This window comes from Colletotrichum spaethianum (genome assembly GCF_022836535.1).
Source record: "Colletotrichum spaethianum MAFF 239500 DNA, contig07, whole genome shotgun sequence".
Taxonomy (NCBI): Eukaryota; Fungi; Ascomycota; class Sordariomycetes; order Glomerellales; family Glomerellaceae; genus Colletotrichum; species Colletotrichum spaethianum.
Window position 1 is genome coordinate 1,358,491 of NW_026054777.1, and position 16,702 is coordinate 1,375,192.

At 54.0% G+C, this 16,702-nt stretch overlaps 8 protein-coding genes and 1 non-coding gene across 9 annotated transcripts; 5 read left to right on the top strand and 4 right to left on the bottom strand.

Annotated features, from left to right (window-relative positions):
- Nucleotides 1-3,974: 3,974 nt before the first annotated feature.
- ColSpa_03804 (uncharacterized protein) lies at nucleotides 3,975-5,055 on the top strand (the record flags this gene model as incomplete). The annotated part of the gene is made up of 3 exons (XM_049270016.1): nucleotides 3,975-4,395; nucleotides 4,473-4,800; nucleotides 4,863-5,055. The coding sequence occupies 3 exons, from the start codon at nucleotides 3,975-3,977 to the stop codon at nucleotides 5,053-5,055; spliced, it is 942 nt and encodes a 313-aa protein (XP_049125973.1).
- A 943-nt stretch (nucleotides 5,056-5,998) lies between these two features.
- Nucleotides 5,999-6,974, bottom strand: ColSpa_03805 (4-coumarate--CoA ligase-like 7; the record flags this gene model as incomplete). The annotated part of the gene is made up of 2 exons (XM_049270017.1): nucleotides 5,999-6,075; nucleotides 6,107-6,974. The coding sequence occupies 2 exons, from the start codon at nucleotides 6,972-6,974 to the stop codon at nucleotides 5,999-6,001; spliced, it is 945 nt and encodes a 314-aa protein (XP_049125974.1).
- Nucleotides 6,975-8,401: 1,427 nt separating this feature from the next.
- On the top strand, nucleotides 8,402-9,747 carry ColSpa_03806 (uncharacterized protein; the record flags this gene model as incomplete). Its single annotated transcript, XM_049270018.1, has 2 exons — nucleotides 8,402-9,690; nucleotides 9,711-9,747. 2 exons carry the CDS (start codon nucleotides 8,402-8,404, stop codon nucleotides 9,745-9,747), a joined length of 1,326 nt encoding a protein of 441 aa, XP_049125975.1.
- An 855-nt stretch (nucleotides 9,748-10,602) lies between these two features.
- On the top strand, nucleotides 10,603-11,846 carry ColSpa_03807 (putative delta(7)-sterol 5(6)-desaturase; the record flags this gene model as incomplete). The annotated part of the gene is made up of 3 exons (XM_049270019.1): nucleotides 10,603-10,731; nucleotides 10,821-11,683; nucleotides 11,786-11,846. The coding sequence occupies 3 exons, from the start codon at nucleotides 10,603-10,605 to the stop codon at nucleotides 11,844-11,846; spliced, it is 1,053 nt and encodes a 350-aa protein (XP_049125976.1).
- A 266-nt stretch (nucleotides 11,847-12,112) lies between these two features.
- ColSpa_tRNA_102 lies at nucleotides 12,113-12,192 on the bottom strand. The gene is given in 2 exon segments: nucleotides 12,113-12,146; nucleotides 12,157-12,192. It is a non-coding gene; the product is annotated as a tRNA-Gly (tRNA).
- Nucleotides 12,193-12,310: 118 nt separating this feature from the next.
- ColSpa_03808 (mevalonyl-coenzyme A hydratase sidH) lies at nucleotides 12,311-13,225 on the bottom strand (the record flags this gene model as incomplete). The annotated part of the gene is made up of 2 exons (XM_049270020.1): nucleotides 12,311-12,774; nucleotides 12,838-13,225. 2 exons carry the CDS (start codon nucleotides 13,223-13,225, stop codon nucleotides 12,311-12,313), a joined length of 852 nt encoding a protein of 283 aa, XP_049125977.1.
- A 691-nt stretch (nucleotides 13,226-13,916) lies between these two features.
- On the top strand, nucleotides 13,917-14,753 carry ColSpa_03809 (mevalonyl-coenzyme A hydratase sidH; the record flags this gene model as incomplete). The annotated part of the gene is made up of 1 exon (XM_049270021.1): nucleotides 13,917-14,753. The coding sequence occupies one exon, from the start codon at nucleotides 13,917-13,919 to the stop codon at nucleotides 14,751-14,753; it is 837 nt and encodes a 278-aa protein (XP_049125978.1).
- Nucleotides 14,754-15,626: 873 nt separating this feature from the next.
- Nucleotides 15,627-15,812, top strand: ColSpa_03810 (uncharacterized protein; the record flags this gene model as incomplete). The annotated part of the gene is made up of 1 exon (XM_049270022.1): nucleotides 15,627-15,812. The coding sequence occupies one exon, from the start codon at nucleotides 15,627-15,629 to the stop codon at nucleotides 15,810-15,812; it is 186 nt and encodes a 61-aa protein (XP_049125979.1).
- Nucleotides 15,813-16,073: 261 nt separating this feature from the next.
- ColSpa_03811 (uncharacterized protein) lies at nucleotides 16,074-16,259 on the bottom strand (the record flags this gene model as incomplete). The annotated part of the gene is made up of 1 exon (XM_049270023.1): nucleotides 16,074-16,259. One exon carries the CDS (start codon nucleotides 16,257-16,259, stop codon nucleotides 16,074-16,076), a length of 186 nt encoding a protein of 61 aa, XP_049125980.1.
- Between the last annotated feature and the right edge of the window lie 443 nt (nucleotides 16,260-16,702).

Consider the following 16,702-nt stretch of genomic DNA (forward strand, 5'->3'; position numbering starts at 1 on the left):
GATTTTGGAGCTTCTCTAGCGCAATCGGGGGACGGCGGCTGGGTAGTGGCCCCACGAAGGTGCTGGGCTTTGTTGGTCAATGGTTGTTGGAAGGATGGGCGAGACTGCGAGATGGCTGCAATCATAGGATGACTGATGGGCGATGCCTCGCATGGGCGCATCTGCCCACGTTGAGCCCCCCTCGCGTCGGCTCAATGCACTAACATTGCTTCTGCTGCCAGCCGCTTTAGAAAGGCTGGTTGCCACAAGACTTCGGCAGGCAGGTGATGAGGGCATCGAGAGTCACAGCGAGGGGATGAGGGAACCGGAACCGAGAATCATATTGCAAGGTGCGCCAGTGGATGCAAGCCCGCAGTCAGGGGTCCCAGCGAGCCCAGCGCCGTGGGAGCAACACCCAGAACGGAGGCATTGGGCTGAGCTGACAGGTATTCTGCATCAATACTGTTGTGCTTGGTGCATCCAGATGCAAAAGGGCTGGCCCGATTCCGACGTGGTCGCGTTGAACGTGGAGGGCGACTGGACTGAACCGCTGTGTGAGAACGGTGTGGCTATTGTAGCACCCATAGGAAGAATTGCGTTTCTCTGCATGTTATCGGACGGTTCTTGTCTGATGTGGGGGAAATAAGCATGCAAGACAACCTTAGCTGCAGCTCCGTCGGTGGACATCGGAGGGGGATTCATGGCTCATTTAATGGCCGAACGAGGCAGGTCGATAGTCCCTAGGGGTCCTTTTGGAGTATGTCCCGATGGATCAGATGGAGGGGCAAGCTGGATAGCCAGGGCCGGGCCAAAGTCTGACAGGGTCGGGTCCGCCGAGGCATAGTCTGTGACATTCGGCGGGGGTGTTTTGAGGACGCCACGACCTGATGGCCTCGAAAACCATAGACTGCTCAATTGATGGATTTGATGTCCTTGACAGAAGTGATAAACCCAGCCCTACGGCAGCCAGCATTTGGTACGTTCCGAGCAAGAGCTGCGATACGTGTTGGCTCTATGAGGGTTACTGTTCCTTGGTCCTCGCCCGAACCCCCGCGCAGTCGCCGGAGCGCTGGCTCCTACATACCTTCAGTCACAAATTGATGACAATATGTGTTGAGGCTTCATCTAACTGGGGTATCTCCCTCGGCCAGAGGTGTTCCTGGGCGACTCGAGCAACAGGTCATCTGGAAGAGCTCCAGGCCCTCATATCAAACCCATTGTGAAGCCCGTACATGAAGTCGAAAGCGGGCCGGCTAATGTGAGGAGGTAGGATTGAATCTGATGGTTGACTCCACCAGCCGAGGCCCTATCGAAGGCTCTGTGTGGTGTTGAACACCAACCGAGCACTGCCGCTGCATCATCTACCGGTCGCTGAGTCCGTGATAACGGGTAGATCATTATGTCGCAAGTTGCTAAGAGCGCGATACTTCTAGTGCTCAACTAACAAGCGATGAGGAAATGATGCGTCATATTCCCTCATGTGCCTGGCGACTGGTTCAACTGCGACAGCTGTAGGCTGACTCAGGAGAGGATCCTGAGCTTCACCGCCGCTAGTCGGACATGCGACGGGCGGAAAAGCACGCATCGAGAAATTTTGGCGCTAACATGCTTGACAGAACCAGTCTAGCCAGGCCAATGAAGAACTTCCAATACCTAGGACCGAAGCTGATAGTCCACTCGCGCCGACTTCCTTCTCGGCGCATCTTCTGGCCTCTTCGTTCATCCACAGATCATCGCACAGCATGTGGCCTTCGCTAAAGACGAAGAGCCCTATCAGTATGGGCCTGACGGACTGTGAACAGAGAGGGTAAACATGATTGTTACCGAAAGCCAAGGCCTCGGCGGAGGTCTCTTCGTCTCTGAAGTTCGCCTGGTCCTCCTGTCGACCAACCACATTTGTGTCCGACCTCACACTTCGCGGCCGCAACCATCCTACCACTTCGAGCCAATATTTCCTTCTGCCTCTGACACAAGGGCGCCTAGGCCAAGAGCGTTGTGGGGGTGGCCAACCCTTTCTGGTGCTACACACGGTACAACCATGCAGCGGCAATTACAAAGTAGTGAATCAATTGAAATGCAACCAGCTCGCTTCTGAATACCACCAAACTTGCGTAATTCAGTGGCCGCGGGCAGCGTCAAGGTTCAGTCATATAGTGGCAGGACAACACAGCACGAACGGAGTTGGCCATTCGCACCCCGAGGACAGCGGCGATGGCTGGACCATTACGGGACGGACCTTCGCAACCACCGCCTAGTCGTCGTCTGTCTGTCACCCCTAGACACACCTTGAGAAACTAGTTAGCCGCAGGGCAGGTTTAGCTATCCAGTGGTGCTGACTTGGCTGGCCATCCCCGCATCAACCCGGACCTTGGCCGTATCGCCATGTTCCCTGTCGGCCCCGAGTCGTATTGCCCCTCATCCTGGAAAACCCCGTTCCTTGGCTCGCGCAGCTTTCGCTTCAGAAAGGTTCAGCCCAGTGTCAGGGCCTGAAAAACGACAGAGAGGCAAGCGACGTAGGGCAGCGTGTACCATGTGCTGTGCCGTGCCGTGCAGGCGCTGCAAGCAATGTGTTCATCTGCCTTTGCCTGGGCTAAACTGCCCAGCTAGCACGGTCAATCCGCCCCTAGTGTTTGCCTGTCAGACGTCAAAGTCGGAACCCCTCCTTCACGTCAAGAACAGAGCAGACAAGACCGGACGAGATGGACTTCCGCATCAAGACTGACCGAACGAACGAACCGTTGAACCATCCCAAGAGAAATTGGCAGCGTTAAATAAAGGTCGAGAAGGCACTAGGTACGGCTTTCCGGCACCATGTGGATTGGGTTCCTCCGCAAATACACCCGTCAAACCATAGACCGTGATATGCCGTGAGACACGCGCCGAGCACGCCAATGCCGCATCGACAGGGGCGCTGCGAGTTCTCTCAGTTTGAATTGGCAGGAATCTGGAGCGTGCCGAGACGCCAACGTTTGCTAATTGCTCGCCGACTCGACTCGTCCAAGCTTCCACTCCCACTTTGCAAAGTTCGTGTGTGAGTGCCCATCTTGGCTCATGCCCGCAACCTATCACTAACCTCCTTGGCGTTCTCCGCCCATTATCAACCGCTTGCCACGGTGCCGTGCCATGCCCGCGATTGTCTCTTGCCAAGCATTCGCCCTCACGCCCAGCATCCTGCTCATTGGTGCCGATGGGAGCGCCGTGCGTCGCCAAAGGCCCTGGTGAGCGGGACATGCGGAGCACAAGAAGACATGCCATTCCACCTGATTTCATCCCATTCCCTTTTCCCACTGGCCTGGCCTTGATTTCTGGTCTGTCATCCGTTCCCCTTGGAGTATTTCCCAAGCTTTGCAGCTCCTCTGCCAGCCACCCACCAACGGCCGAGCTTTTGTTACTGCTTCCGACGCCGCCTAGGTCACCATTGTCACCAAAAGGCCAAAACGCCTACACTCGTCTTGGGCTGCGCTGCTCCCCGTCCTCCCTCCGCTATTCGCAACGTCGGCGCGACCCGAACTTCTGGGCCTGGACGGATACCCTCGCAAGTTCTCCGTCTTGCTCATGCTGCCGATGCCCCTCCATCTTATGTTCGTATGACGCGTTGCAACACCACCCAGCCGGCAGACATCCGCTTCTTCTGGGTCTCCTTTCTTCTTTTCCCGCCTCTTCTCCCTTGCCCAGCGCTGCCGCCTGTCAATTGAGGTCTAGCAAGGTGCGGCACGCTGAGCTGTAGGACGTTGGCAAAAGTGGTCCACCATCAGGTCATCTTTTACCAATTTCTTCGACCCATGTCGGAGCGTCTCTGAGCATCTGTATTTTTGCGATCAGGCTTCCTCTCGAGGTTTCCCTCGGGCATCCTTTCCTCTCACGGAGCGCATCGAGACGGAGGAGGAACACCACGACAGATTTCATCGGAGGCGAAACCCCCCATGCCTCAATAGCGATAACGCCTGCGCCCCCTCGACATTTGAAGCATCTCCATTCGCAAGACGCTCAAGACAATGTTCGCAGCCACTCAACGATTCTGGTTGTCAGCCCTTGCGGCGACAACCCTCCTCTTCACCACGTCAACGTCCGCCGCCGCCGTTGTCCAGCCCCGGCAGGGCGATATTCCCGTCAACGACTGGATCACCATCGACCCCAACGGCAATGCTCGAACCATCACGCCCTCCGTCGTCACCAGCAACGGTGCACTAGCAACCATTAGCCCGCCGCCGTACTCGCTGACAGGGTCCGTTTACACCGTCACTGCAACCACCGGCGGACTCACAACGAGCACCGGCGCACCGCCGCCACCCAAGGCGAGCAACACCTTGGGTTACGGCGGTGTTTTCCCAGTCTGCAACAATAAAGTGGGCAATGACTCTCCATTTTGTTTTCCGAGACGGGAGAGCACTCTGCACGTGGAGTCGACGTATTACAGTAAGCTTAATTCTACCCGTACAGTATCTACCTGAGTCGCTGGACCCCTTACCAAATGTTCCCCAACTGACCCTTAGTTCAAAAAGTTACTTGGGATACAACCTTCTTCGCAGACGCCGCCACGCCCATTGTCATTGTCGGCTTCGATGTCGACAACGGCATTACCGCCAGTGCACCCGCCTTCTCCGTGACGAACCTCAGCGGCGGCGATGGTTGGGTCCCCTGGACCCCTCGCGTTACCGACCTCGAGGAGAGAGACTCTAACAACATGACCATTATTCTCATATACAGCGACCCCGAAACTGGCGAGGAGATGAACAGAACCGGGCCTGTCTTCACTCTCCGGGCCGCGCTCGACACTGACCCTCAAGCTCGAGACCGAACCTTCTTGCTATTCTCTTGCCCGTTATTCTCATCTCCCTCGCCATCGCCGCCGTCATGCTGTGGCTGTACGTTAGGCGTCGCAGGCGTCATGCTGCTATCGCTGCCGCAGCGGAACGAGAAAATGCATCCTACGCCACGGGTCAGACCCGCGGCATGCATGGGCATAAAGGTAGCGCAGACATCCGGCTTGGGCCAACAAGCCCTCCTCCCGGCGATTCGCCTGGAAGAAATGTATTTCAGGACGAGGTCCGTAGACAGGAGCGCGAGAGGAAGTAATGATGGTTGACACGAAGAAAAAGCTTTTGGTTAATGAAAGACGTGCCCGGCGACAAAGAGATGTCGCGACCGGGCATCAGGGCGATTCGCTTGGTAACGATCTTCCGGCGCTAATCAGTCCCACGATGAAGGAACGGGCTATATGACTATATTTGATGAATCAATATTGATGAAATACTTTCCGATTTTCAATTGTACCCTCCCTTTTGTCACCTGATGTGGTTGATGTCATGATTGGAAAGCACCCAGGATTGCTCACAGCCTCCTCAACACGTCAACTGTGGACAGTCTTTTGAGAGACTGGAGGCTATTTCCACTTAGCCATGCCGCGTGCCGTCAGTGCCAGTGCGTCAATGTCGACTAGCCCAATGATTGAAGTGATATGGACATACGTCACGAGCGCTGTCGTTGACCCTAATCCAGACCATTCATCATCTTCTCGCTTGCTCGCGCGTGTGTAGGTGAGCAGAATGGTCACTCTTAGTGACGAAAAGAGCCGAGGCCACGCTCCTAAATCTCGCAGGTCACGGACGGCCGCGGAGTGCCGTCCGTACTATGAATGTTCGTATACGAGACGGAGATTCGAGTCATCTTTGGCTTCTTAGCTTCGGGCCCGCGCAAACCCGGCTACTGATGAATGGCTCTATAGCGTGATATGCAGAAGACCCATTTCAATCTGTGTAGCGTGCCCGGTGATTGCGCTACTGCAAGTCGACGCAGTGTGATTAATAAATCATGATAGGGACGAAGACTAAGCATCATGACAAAGTCTGCCTGTCGTGATGAGTTATGATGCGTCCCTTTGGAACGATGAATAGTGCTTCTGTTACGCTGGATTCTGAGAAAGCTACCTGAGGCATAATGGGAAACCCACTTTCAGGGTATAATCAAAGGTCTGGCTCCGTGGCAACCATACGTCAATTGCTTAGCTACACAGTTCCTCTCACTTTCTCAGAGTAAGCATCTCAGAGCTTCGCAACCACTCCCCTGAGCCCTTCCAATGAACATAGACCATCTGTCCTGTGAACTAGATCTTGTCTGAGAATCTTACCAGTCGCGTTCCTCGGGAGTTTGTCGATAGCCCAAACACCGCCTCTGAGCTTCTTATAGCCGCTAACCTGCATGTCCACGACCCTCTGAATGTCCCTTAGCTTGCCAAGGACCACTTCTCTACTAGCCTCCCCATTGTCCTTCAACACAACCCATGCGGTAGGTACCTCTGTCAATTGGCTCTCATCCCAAAGAGCTCCAACACTCGCCTCTCTGACGTGAGGATGGGAGTTGATGATCTGCTCCAGCTCGCTGGGACTGACCTGGAATCCTTTGTATTTGATCAACTCCTTTGTTCGGCCGACAACCGAGACTCGACCATGCTCGTCTATACGACATACGTCTCCGGTATTGTACCATCTTCTCATAGGGAATGCAGCTTGGTTCGCATCCGAGTTGAAAGCGTATCCAGGCGTAACGTTCGGCCCACGTAGCCACAGCTCCCCTGGACCGCCGGGCGGTGCATCTTCCGCGGTCCCCTCCTTCTTCAAAGCAGCTTCGATACCGGGCAACAGCTTCCCAGTACAGCCATCCGGCACAGTTTCCTGAAATTCTTGATAAGCCACATAACCCGCGGCCTCCGTCATGCCATATGCCTGCACAAGCCTCCATGGAGCCCGACTCAAAAGCCTTGACAGCTGCTCTGGTTTCAGGGGTGTGCCCCCAACAGTGATAATCCGTGCCTTGGAAAAATCAAAACGCTCCGTGATATCAGAATTGGCGAGAGTCAGGACTACGCTTGGAACACCCTGGAACATAGTGGCCTGAGTCGATTCGACGAGCCTCCCAAAGTCCTCCAGGTTGTACTGGGGCATGGCATGGTGGAACATGCCCGTGTATGGTCCGAGGAAAATGGGTGCCGTTGTCATGGCGATGTGAGCCCAGGGCGTGAAGGCCACTGTCCGTGATGACGGGTTAAACATGTGATGATTATGGTCCAGAGCAACGAGTTGCATCACGTTGGAGACGAAGTTGTGATGCGTGAGCCGGACCCCTTTTGGTTTTCCTGTCGTCCCGGAAGAGAGGTGTATCGATGCTAGGCGCATAGAAGTATCCGGCCAGTGAGGGATGGGAAGCCCAGTCGAAGCTGTGAAATCGTCTGGGATACGCTTCGTACCTCGAGCTGGCTTTACGATTGACAATATCAGCGGTCGCTCCCATCTGATCCCTTTTTGACGAAGCTCCGTTGTAGCCGCGTCCACAGCCTCTCGGGTAGCCGCCATCATTGGCCCATATGCCACCACAAAATGCGGTCTCGAGACGGCGAAACCATGACCAATCTCCGATGCCTTGAGAGCGTGGTTTATCGGGCAAACGACTCCTCCTGTCCATAATATGGCATGAAATGCTTCGAGAAACTCTACGCTATTTGGCAGTACGATAGCCCAACGGGCTTGGTCTGGTGGGCTAAGTGCATCTTTCAGTCCTTTTGCGATCCTTCCTGCGCGATCCCTGAGCTCGCCGAGGGTGATATTCCGGTACGTAAGACTATCTCCGGCGACGACGTGAGATTCTGGCAACGAAACTGTGCTGGTGTGAAGCAACTCGGTAAGGTTCAAATCTCGAGGTATATCGATGGGACGTGATGTGTATATCCTCATTGTCGCAATAACCCGTGCATCTCGTTCTCGTTTTTTGAATTCAGATCTCAGGTGTTAGCCGGATGAAGAAGATCAATCTCTGACTATGGTGGGGCCCTAGGAAGAAGAGTAAACGCGAGAATACCGTATTTATGTCAGTTGGTGCGAATCGGCGTAGGGATGGGAAGGCCTTACTCACTTGAGCTGCGGCTGTCGTCTGAGATGCGCACGCTGAGTCGCTCGAGCAACAGAGGTGTGGCTGTCATACTTGTTCTTGTTATCCGAAGGCGAATCCGGTCCGTAGAGAAAGGAATGACTTTGGGATGACGGGGTGGTGTGATGGCGGCTGAGTAGCAGGAGCTTCGTGGTGTGCCTCGGGGAGACAGAGCAACGCAAGCGCAGGCAAGGCAAGTGCGGGGAGAAGGGCTCTTCGCATGAAACAGATGAAGCAAGTGTTTTCATCGCGCTCGGGGAGCTTCCGGTGGCCTGATATTGGAACGTAGCTCCGACGATCATCCTTGTGTTCAGAGAATAATCCTCAGTGTATGGTCAAGGCGGCGGTTCGGGCAGCGGCGGTTTCGGCACGGATTGATTTGTTGGGGGGTGAGAGGGGGTCATGCGATGGCTTCAACGTCGGAACAACGTTTCTGTCAGCGAGTTCACATTTTCGCGGTTCATGGAATCGAGCCAAGCAAAGGGAGTGACCCTCACAAGTGATGACACCTCGAAGACCAATACGAATCGGCAACTGCTCTGGTGCCATTAATGATGGAATCGATCAGATATACCGCCTCGCCAAATACGGCAACGTAGACGCCATTACAGCGGACTACCTCGCTGAGTTCAATATCGCATGGAAGGCCATCCAGATCCAAACCCAGCCGGACCTTGGTTACGAGCCCAACTTTCTCGATCAGCTCGCCTGGCACGACGGCGATGCAGCGCGCCTTGTAGCGCAGAAGCGCATCAAAATCGTCCATGACGGCGGAGCACTCAACCCGCAGGGTCTGGCTGAGAGGACAGACGCGCAGTTCAGGAGTCTAGGCATTCATGATATCAAAGTGGCCTGGGTAAGCGGCGACAACGTGACGGAGGCGGTCAAACGCGGTGCGTTCGGGCGAATCATGCACCTCGACCAGCCAGGCGTCGAGCTTGATACGGCATGTCAAGGTGGCGATCTTCTTGCGGCCAACGCCTACACTGGCATGGCGGGCATTGTGCGCGCATTGGAGTGCGGTGCCGATGTTGTGGTGTGCGGGAGATGCACCGATGCGAGCCCCGTCATGGGCCTTGCAGCCTGGTGGCATGGATGGAAGGGGACGGAATACGACGCCCTTGCAGCGAGTCTCATGGCGGGGCATTTGATTGAGTGTGGGCCGTACGTGACGGGCGGGAACTACTGCGGCCAGCGTGAAGTGCCGGCCCTCCACCATGCCGGGTTCCCCATTGCGGAGATCGGAGTGGCCGGCGAGGTGCTCATCACGAAACCGGGGGGTTCTAATGGGCTGGTCTCTGTTGATACCTGCAAGGCACAATTGTTATATGAGATACAAGGCGCATACTACCTCAACCCGGATGTCATCGCCGACATCGAGGGCGCGATACTCACCCAGTTGGGCAACGATTGTGTTCAGCTCTCAGGCGTCAAGGGTTTGCCGCCACCGCCGACCGTCAAGCTGGCCATCTGTCTATTAGGTGGTTACCAAGCCGAGATATCAGCATATGCAGTCGGGCTGGACATGGATTTCAAGTTGGAAGTACTGAAGAGTCAGGTTCTGGGACAGGTTAACCAGTCTGACTTTACAACGTTTAGCATTGAGAAATACGGCTCCTCAGCTACGGATCCGCGATCTCAAAAAGAATGCACCACACAGTTCCGGATGTTTGCCCAGTCGCGTAAGAAAGAAGCCTTTGAGCAATTCGAAAGGGCAGTATTTTACAACGGCTTGCAGGGCTATTGTGGTCTTCATCTGGGCATGGACTGGAGGACTATGGTGCCACGGCCGTATGTACGGTATTTTCCAGCCCTGATACCTCAGTCAACGATCTCTCTGGCTATTAATTTCATCAATTGCAAGCAGGGTCTTGTTATCGAGCCTCGTCAACAGAGGGTGAACGGTACAAGTCCCCGGCAACGCGATTATGATCCTCTGGTTTCAGTGTCTGACGTTCCGACTTTCAGAACGGTGGAGAGACCACTGGGCGATCTCGTTTTCGCACGCAGTGGCGACAAGGGCGGCAATGCGAACGTTGGATTCTGGGTACGGCACGCTTCAGCGTGGCCATGGCTGCGAGCCTTTCTAACGAAGCAACGACTCATAAAACTATTGGGAGATGACTGGCATAATCGGTACGTTGTGGAAAGATGTGAGTTTCCTAGGCTTTGGGCGGTTCATTTTGTTATCAAAGGCATCCTACAAGAGGGTGTCAGTAGCAGCAGTGTCCTGGATGGTTTTGGGAAGAGCCTGGGTGAGTTTTTGCGTGCGAGGCTGGTTGGATTGCCTGCGGACTTGGTCATGATGGAAGATGAGCGCCGCCCACAAGAGTTCGAGAGCAGGGCTCGGTGATCCAAGTTATAAACAGAGGCCCGGGTTCTCACGGAGCAAATTTTAGAAAGTTGCAAACTGGGGATTTGTATCCAACACCATCAGGTTAACTTCACTAGCATTTCGCTGTTCCCTGTTGATGCTGAGGAAAATCGCCAGTCGCTGCGGGGGGCCTCGGTCCATGTTTCAGGGCCAGTTCGCCTACCTCTGAGTACGGCTGCCAGTGCAACACTGCTGCCGACCGTCGTGTTCAGCGGCCAGTTCCCCCTGTCTTGGTTACCTTTGGCTGTTGAGAAGTTATCCATGGCCGACTTGTTCACTCTCAAGCTCAAACTCCAACACTTCTCACAAGTATATCACACAAAGCAGCAATGGGTATCATTGATAGACCGGTGAGGAATGCGTCAGGTCGCTATGACAATGTTGACTTCCGCAAGGCTGCTGGATACGAACATTTGCCCATCAAGTGCAGCTACAACCGCCGAGATGTTCTCCTTTTTGTAAGTCTCGGTCATCTTGTCGTTCGCTGGCCTGAGCCGAGATACCCCTCTCAATGCTATGCCAATGGCCAAGTATGGCTAACTAACAGCTTCAGGCCAATGCGATCGGGTGCAAGAAGGAAGAACTGCACTTTCTTTACGAATTGCACCCCAACTTTGCGGCCTTCCCGACCTTTCCCATCAACCTCGCCTTCAAGCAGACGGATCAGGATGTCTTTGACTTCATCGCACGCACAGTGACCGGTCACATCCCAGGTTGCCCGCCTTTTAATGCGCAACGGTCGGTGGACGGTGAGAGAGGCATCGAGATCTTGCGGCCTATCCCTGTTTCCTCTGATGGCTTAGATTTGGAGGTTAGGAACAAAGTCATCGGAGTATACGACAAGGGTGAGCGTGCCGTGGAGAAGGAAGAACGTTATGAGAACGGGGCTAACCAGTTATCGCACACAGCGGGCGCTATGATTCTGGAGGCAGAACAGCTTCTTGTCGACAGGAAGACAAACACAGTGTACACCAAGATGACGTCGACCGCGTTTGGTATTGGACAAGGAGGCTACGATGGCCCCCGTGGCCCGTCGAAGCCGGCCGTGAAGCCACCAAATCGTCGTCCAGACGCCATGCACATCATCAAAACAACACCGGAGGCGGCGCTTCTATACCGGCTCTGCGGCGATTACAACCCCCTGCACGCAGACGAAGCTTTCGGTCAGCGCGCCGGGTTCAAGAGATCTATTCTTCAGGGCCTGGGCACCTGGAATATGGTAGCACATGGCCTACTGCAGGAGTTGGGCGGCAGCGATCCCTATCGATTCAAAGCGTACGGCGCTAGGTTCAAGAACGTCGTCTACCCAGGAGATACTCTTGAGACGCGCTTGTGGGTTGTTAAGAGCGAGCGAGGGGTGGACGATATCGTTTTCGAGACGGCTGTCAGAGAGGACGGGAGGATTGTGCTGTAAGTCTTCCTCGCATGCCGGAGTGCACAGTATGATGTCTTGCAGTTTGGTGGTTTATGTTTGACCATCGTACAGATCCAACGGTCATGCCAAGATTCTAGGCGCAAAAGCACGGCTGTCACGGCTGTGATCCGCAACGCTGCGTTCGACAAGTTCAGGTAGGATACGGTTGCTATCCCGGAGAGCAAAGCCTGCAACTAATGTGAGTTTTGCACCATGTATCACCTTCGTCTGATCTTGGATGAAATGCCTTGGCCAACAAACAGATGTATCTGTGACAGGTCACTCCGAGGAACATGGCTTTCCTGTTCTCGATCTTGGATCATCAATCGGATAACAGGAAGCCCAAGATGTCAGACAATGGCTCCGGAGTGATCAATTCGTCCAAGAGTTATTATAATAGAAAAAGAAATGGGCAAAAAGATGAGTGCGCCGAGGGGGAATCGAACCCCGGCTCCCCGACGCTGCTGTATGGCAACGGAGAATTTTACCACTAAACCATCGGCGCTGAATGAATTGATGTTTCCCTTGGTGACCCGGCTCATAATTGTTGACACACTGAAAGCGGCGCCAGTCCTCCTCCATCTATCTCCTTTGGTCACTGTTGGAAGTCGTTTTGGGCCGTCCTACAGGTGGGATGGAAACCACCTAGGGTTTCTCTTTTCACGATACGCAGCGAGACCCTCAGTCGCGTTCTTACTTTTCAACATCGCCTCCCGCCACAGCTCTTGGCCGCGCATCGTCGCCCTGCTCACGCCCGTCTCCCAAGCTTCCCGTGCCGCTAATCGTGAAATGATAACGCTGTCCGGGCTCAATGCCGCGATTTGATCGGCATAGTCAAGCGTCCTTTCGATAAGCTTCTCTTGCGGCACGATCTCCTTTACCAAGCCCCACTTATGCGCCTCTTCCACAGACATCTCCCGGCCGGTGAGAATCAAGTCCATCGTTCGGTGGTTGCCAAAAAGCATCATGCACCGAGGCAACGCGCCAGCGAGGGCAGAGACGCCTCGTAGCACCTCGGGAAGACGGAAAGTGGCGTTTGGCGAGGCAAATATTACGTCCGCGTTGAGAATGGCTTCGAAACCGCCACCTATAGCCAACCCAGTCAACTTTGAACGACATCACACACCTCAACCACCTGCAAGAAACGTACCATGTGCGTGACCGTTACACGCTACGATGATAGGTTTCCTTCCTGTTCGATTGCTCATGCCCGCAAACTGGCCCGAAGGGTACTCGAAGGCAACGTCATTCGTCTTGATGATATCCAACCTTTGTTTCATGTCCATGCCGGCGCAGAAAGCCTTAGTTCCCGCCCCTGTGAAGACAGCGCATCGCAGCTCAGTTTCAGCATCGTACCACTTCCACAGCGCCCCGAGTTCGATGGTTGCTTCGACTGGGAGGCAGTTCATGTGCTCGGGTCGATTGATTGTCACGAGAAGGAGATGTCTTCGAGGAAATGTTATTAGACTGTGCTCGACGTGCGGGTACGGGTTCTCAATCCATGGAGGAACCGGGTTTTTGGTTCTGGGTGTAGCCATTGCTGCGGACTTGACCGTTGTTTGCTGTTTGAACTGCGTTGGATTCCTGGAATGCCATACATCTTCAAGGAGTCAACCACGCAAACTGCATCAGCGGAGTAGCTCCTTGTTTGCTCGGCTTCATAAGAAACTGGCACTTCCCAGACTGACCGACAGAGCCTCTCAACAAGGTTAAACTGATGCCGAGGCGCGTCGTCATTGTGCTACACCGGCTGGCGCACAGTTGCGAGGCCACGTACAAGGAGGAGCACTTCGGCGCAGCTCAGAGGCTTGTGACTGCGGGGGAGCACACATTCCCTGTGCTTCACATTCCTCCACCCGCGGAGACACTGGAAACTTGTCAAGAAGCGAGCATGATTGGACAAGCGTGCCGAAGAGCGAGTCATTGCTTATGCACGGCCTACAACAATGACCGTTAAGTGCACCTGAGGCTCCAAGTACACTGCTGGACGGACATGAGTTTTATAATGACTGACAGCGCGGAAAAGGGCCAGTGTTGAAATGGGTGCCCAGACCAACTCGCCAGGAACTGTTAGCCACGGTGCTTCCTCGGACGATGCTGTACAAATGGCGGCTGAAAATTAAACCATATAGCCCTTACGAGCTGCCAATGTCGTAACACCGCCGCCAGCCGCGCAATTTGCGAAGCATTTCAAGAAAACCTCCTAGTCAAGTAATTCGATCATTCACAATGGGACTACCGCCGACAGAAACGCCGGCGCCAGCGACACCGGTCTTCCTCAAACTCTCATATCCAGCACCTCGCGTGCTTCTTGTGAGAATGGACCGACCAAAAGATCTCAACGCCATGTCAACAGCAGCACAATGGGAGATGGACTCAGTATGGAAGTGGTTTGACCGAGAACCAAGCCTAAGTGTCGCAATCATCACTGGAACAGGGCGAGCGTTCTCGGCTGGGGCAGATCTGAAGGAGTGGAGTAAGAGCATGGCAGCCGACGCCGACCAGAGTAAACGTATGGGCAACGCTTCCACGTTCAAGCCCTTGAGTCGGCGGCTGGGCAAGAAACCCATCATCGCGGCTGTCAATGGCCTTGCGTTGGGCGGTGGATGCGAGTTTGCCGTTAACTGCGACCTCGTCGTGGCCGCTCATGATGCGTATTTCGGACTACCAGAGGTCAAGAGGGGAATTGCAGCAATTGGCGGTGCACTACCGCGGCTCATTCGAACGGTCGGCCTCCAGAGAGCGAGCGAATTCGCGTTAACAGGGCGAAACGTTTCTGCACAAGAGATGGCAGGGTGGGGGATTGTAAACAAAGTGGTGCCGAAAGAAAATGTCGTCGAGGAGGCGGTGCGTTATGCGAAGATGATCGCGGCCAACTCCCCAGATGCCATCATATGCACGAGGGCAGGTCTAAGACAGGGCTGGGAGACGGCATCGGTTGAAGCAGCAGTTGAGTCGACTCTGGAAAAGGAGTTTGCGGAACTGCAAAAGGGTGAGAACATCATCGAGGGCCTTAACGCGTTTTCTGAGAAAAGGGAACCCAGGTGGAAGGGTAGCCGGCTATAACGGTCGGATTCCAGACCCAAATTCTAGGCATGCGGAATGTCATATTTTGGATTGACGACCCAGACGAGCTGATTCCGTGTGCATCTTCATGCTCTAATTAGCCGGCGAAAAGGCTTTCGCATAGAGCAAGTTGATAAATTACACTAACCAGAACCCCTCTGATCCTTACAACTGGTTCTTGTGGGTTCATGAAATCGGACAAAACTAGTTATGACCATATTGCCATTATTCCAGATAGACCAAGTAATGTAGGCGGAGGGTTCGTCGTCGCCAGTGTGGCGTTCTGTCGGACCGACCCCGGGAATAGTTTCAACAGTCCAAGACGCTTCGTACCTCAGCGTCCTGTTGTACCAATCATACCGTTGAGCCAGCACTGAGCTAACGGTTCTGCCACTGTCGCAACCAGAAGTGGGCAGCTGGGCACCGGGGAAAGTCGAGGTACTCAGGTCATCTGGTGATCTTTCCCGGAGCGAGTGCAGGGAGGAACCCTCCACTGCCTTACAAGACTCCATTCAAAGAGTTTCGGAGAGGTTCGAGTTTTCTGGGGGATACCTTGCTTGCGTACACCTTGGACAACGAAGAACGGGTAAGAAGGAAGGGACAGCAGAGATCACAGGCCGAACCAAGGCTGTATGTCTTGCGGTTCATCTCACTCCTGCCGGACATCCATCATTTTGACCTCGCCGCACATACATTTCTCCAAAGTCATCTTGTTCGCCAACGGGAGTACACACCTGGGCGTGAATAAGACTAGGGCACGGCGTCGTTCTCGTGCGCAGACCCTTTTAGGCTGGCGGGCATACTCGTACTTCTTTAGCAACAACTGACATCGCGTCAGCTGGTTCTCGGAAATCGGGTTTCTAGCTGTCCATCATGGATATCAACAAGTCTGAGTCCTATCGCGAGTTCCGCAGGGCGTCAGTGGACAAGTATCGCGACCCCAACCTCAATCACGACCGAGATGACGCATCTTCGGTCTGCTCAGAGGCGCTAGGAGACGACCTCCCTCCCGGATATTATTACTCTCCTCAGTTCCTTGGTGCCATGGCGGTTGGTTAATTACCTATGTTGTGCAATCTTTCCGTTGTGACTGACACCACAACAGGGATTTTGTCTCTCAGCAATATCAGCCTACATCTTTTTGATATTGCCAACCAACGTATTGACGTTCATTAACGCAGACATTGGTATGAAAACCCGTGATACCTATTCCACGAGCCTTCGAGTTGAATCCAATCAGGTCCAAGCCCATATATCTCCTGGGTGAACATCGCAAGAACACTGTCGTTGTCGTTTATGTACACGATCCTCGGCCGCTTGTCAGATCTCTTTGGCAGACGCTGGTTCTTTATTGGAGGCAACGTCGTTGCCATCATCGGTATCATCCTTTGTGCTGTCGCGAGTAACGTTGAGACCCTCATTGTCGGCGCCGCGGTGTATGGTTTGGGCGAGACAGTTCAGCTCAGCTTCAACGTTGCAGTCGGAGAACTGGTTCCCAACAAACATCGGCCCGTCGCATTATCTCTCATCTTCTTGACTAATGCACCCGTTTCAGCTTTTGGCCCTTTCATTGGTAGGCATCTCCCACATACCATAACTGCTTCTCTTAACTAACACCACCCAGCACGGAAGTTTGTTGAAAACCCCAAGCTAAGCTGGAGATGGTGCTTTTACATCAATATAATTGCTGTTGGTCTTGCTATTGTTCTGTTGTACTTGTTCTATCACCCACCTACTTTTGAACTACTTCACGACCGAAAGACAAAACGTCAGCTACTGAAAGAACTCGACTGTGAGTCCAATCTCTACGAACTTACGTGTCTTGACGCTAACAAGAGACAAAGATCTTGGCATCTTTCTGTGGACTGCAGGGCTGACTCTCCTTTTGTTGGGCGTTTCTTGGGGAGGAGTGATGTTCCCATGGGACTCGGCGGCCACCATCTCGAGCT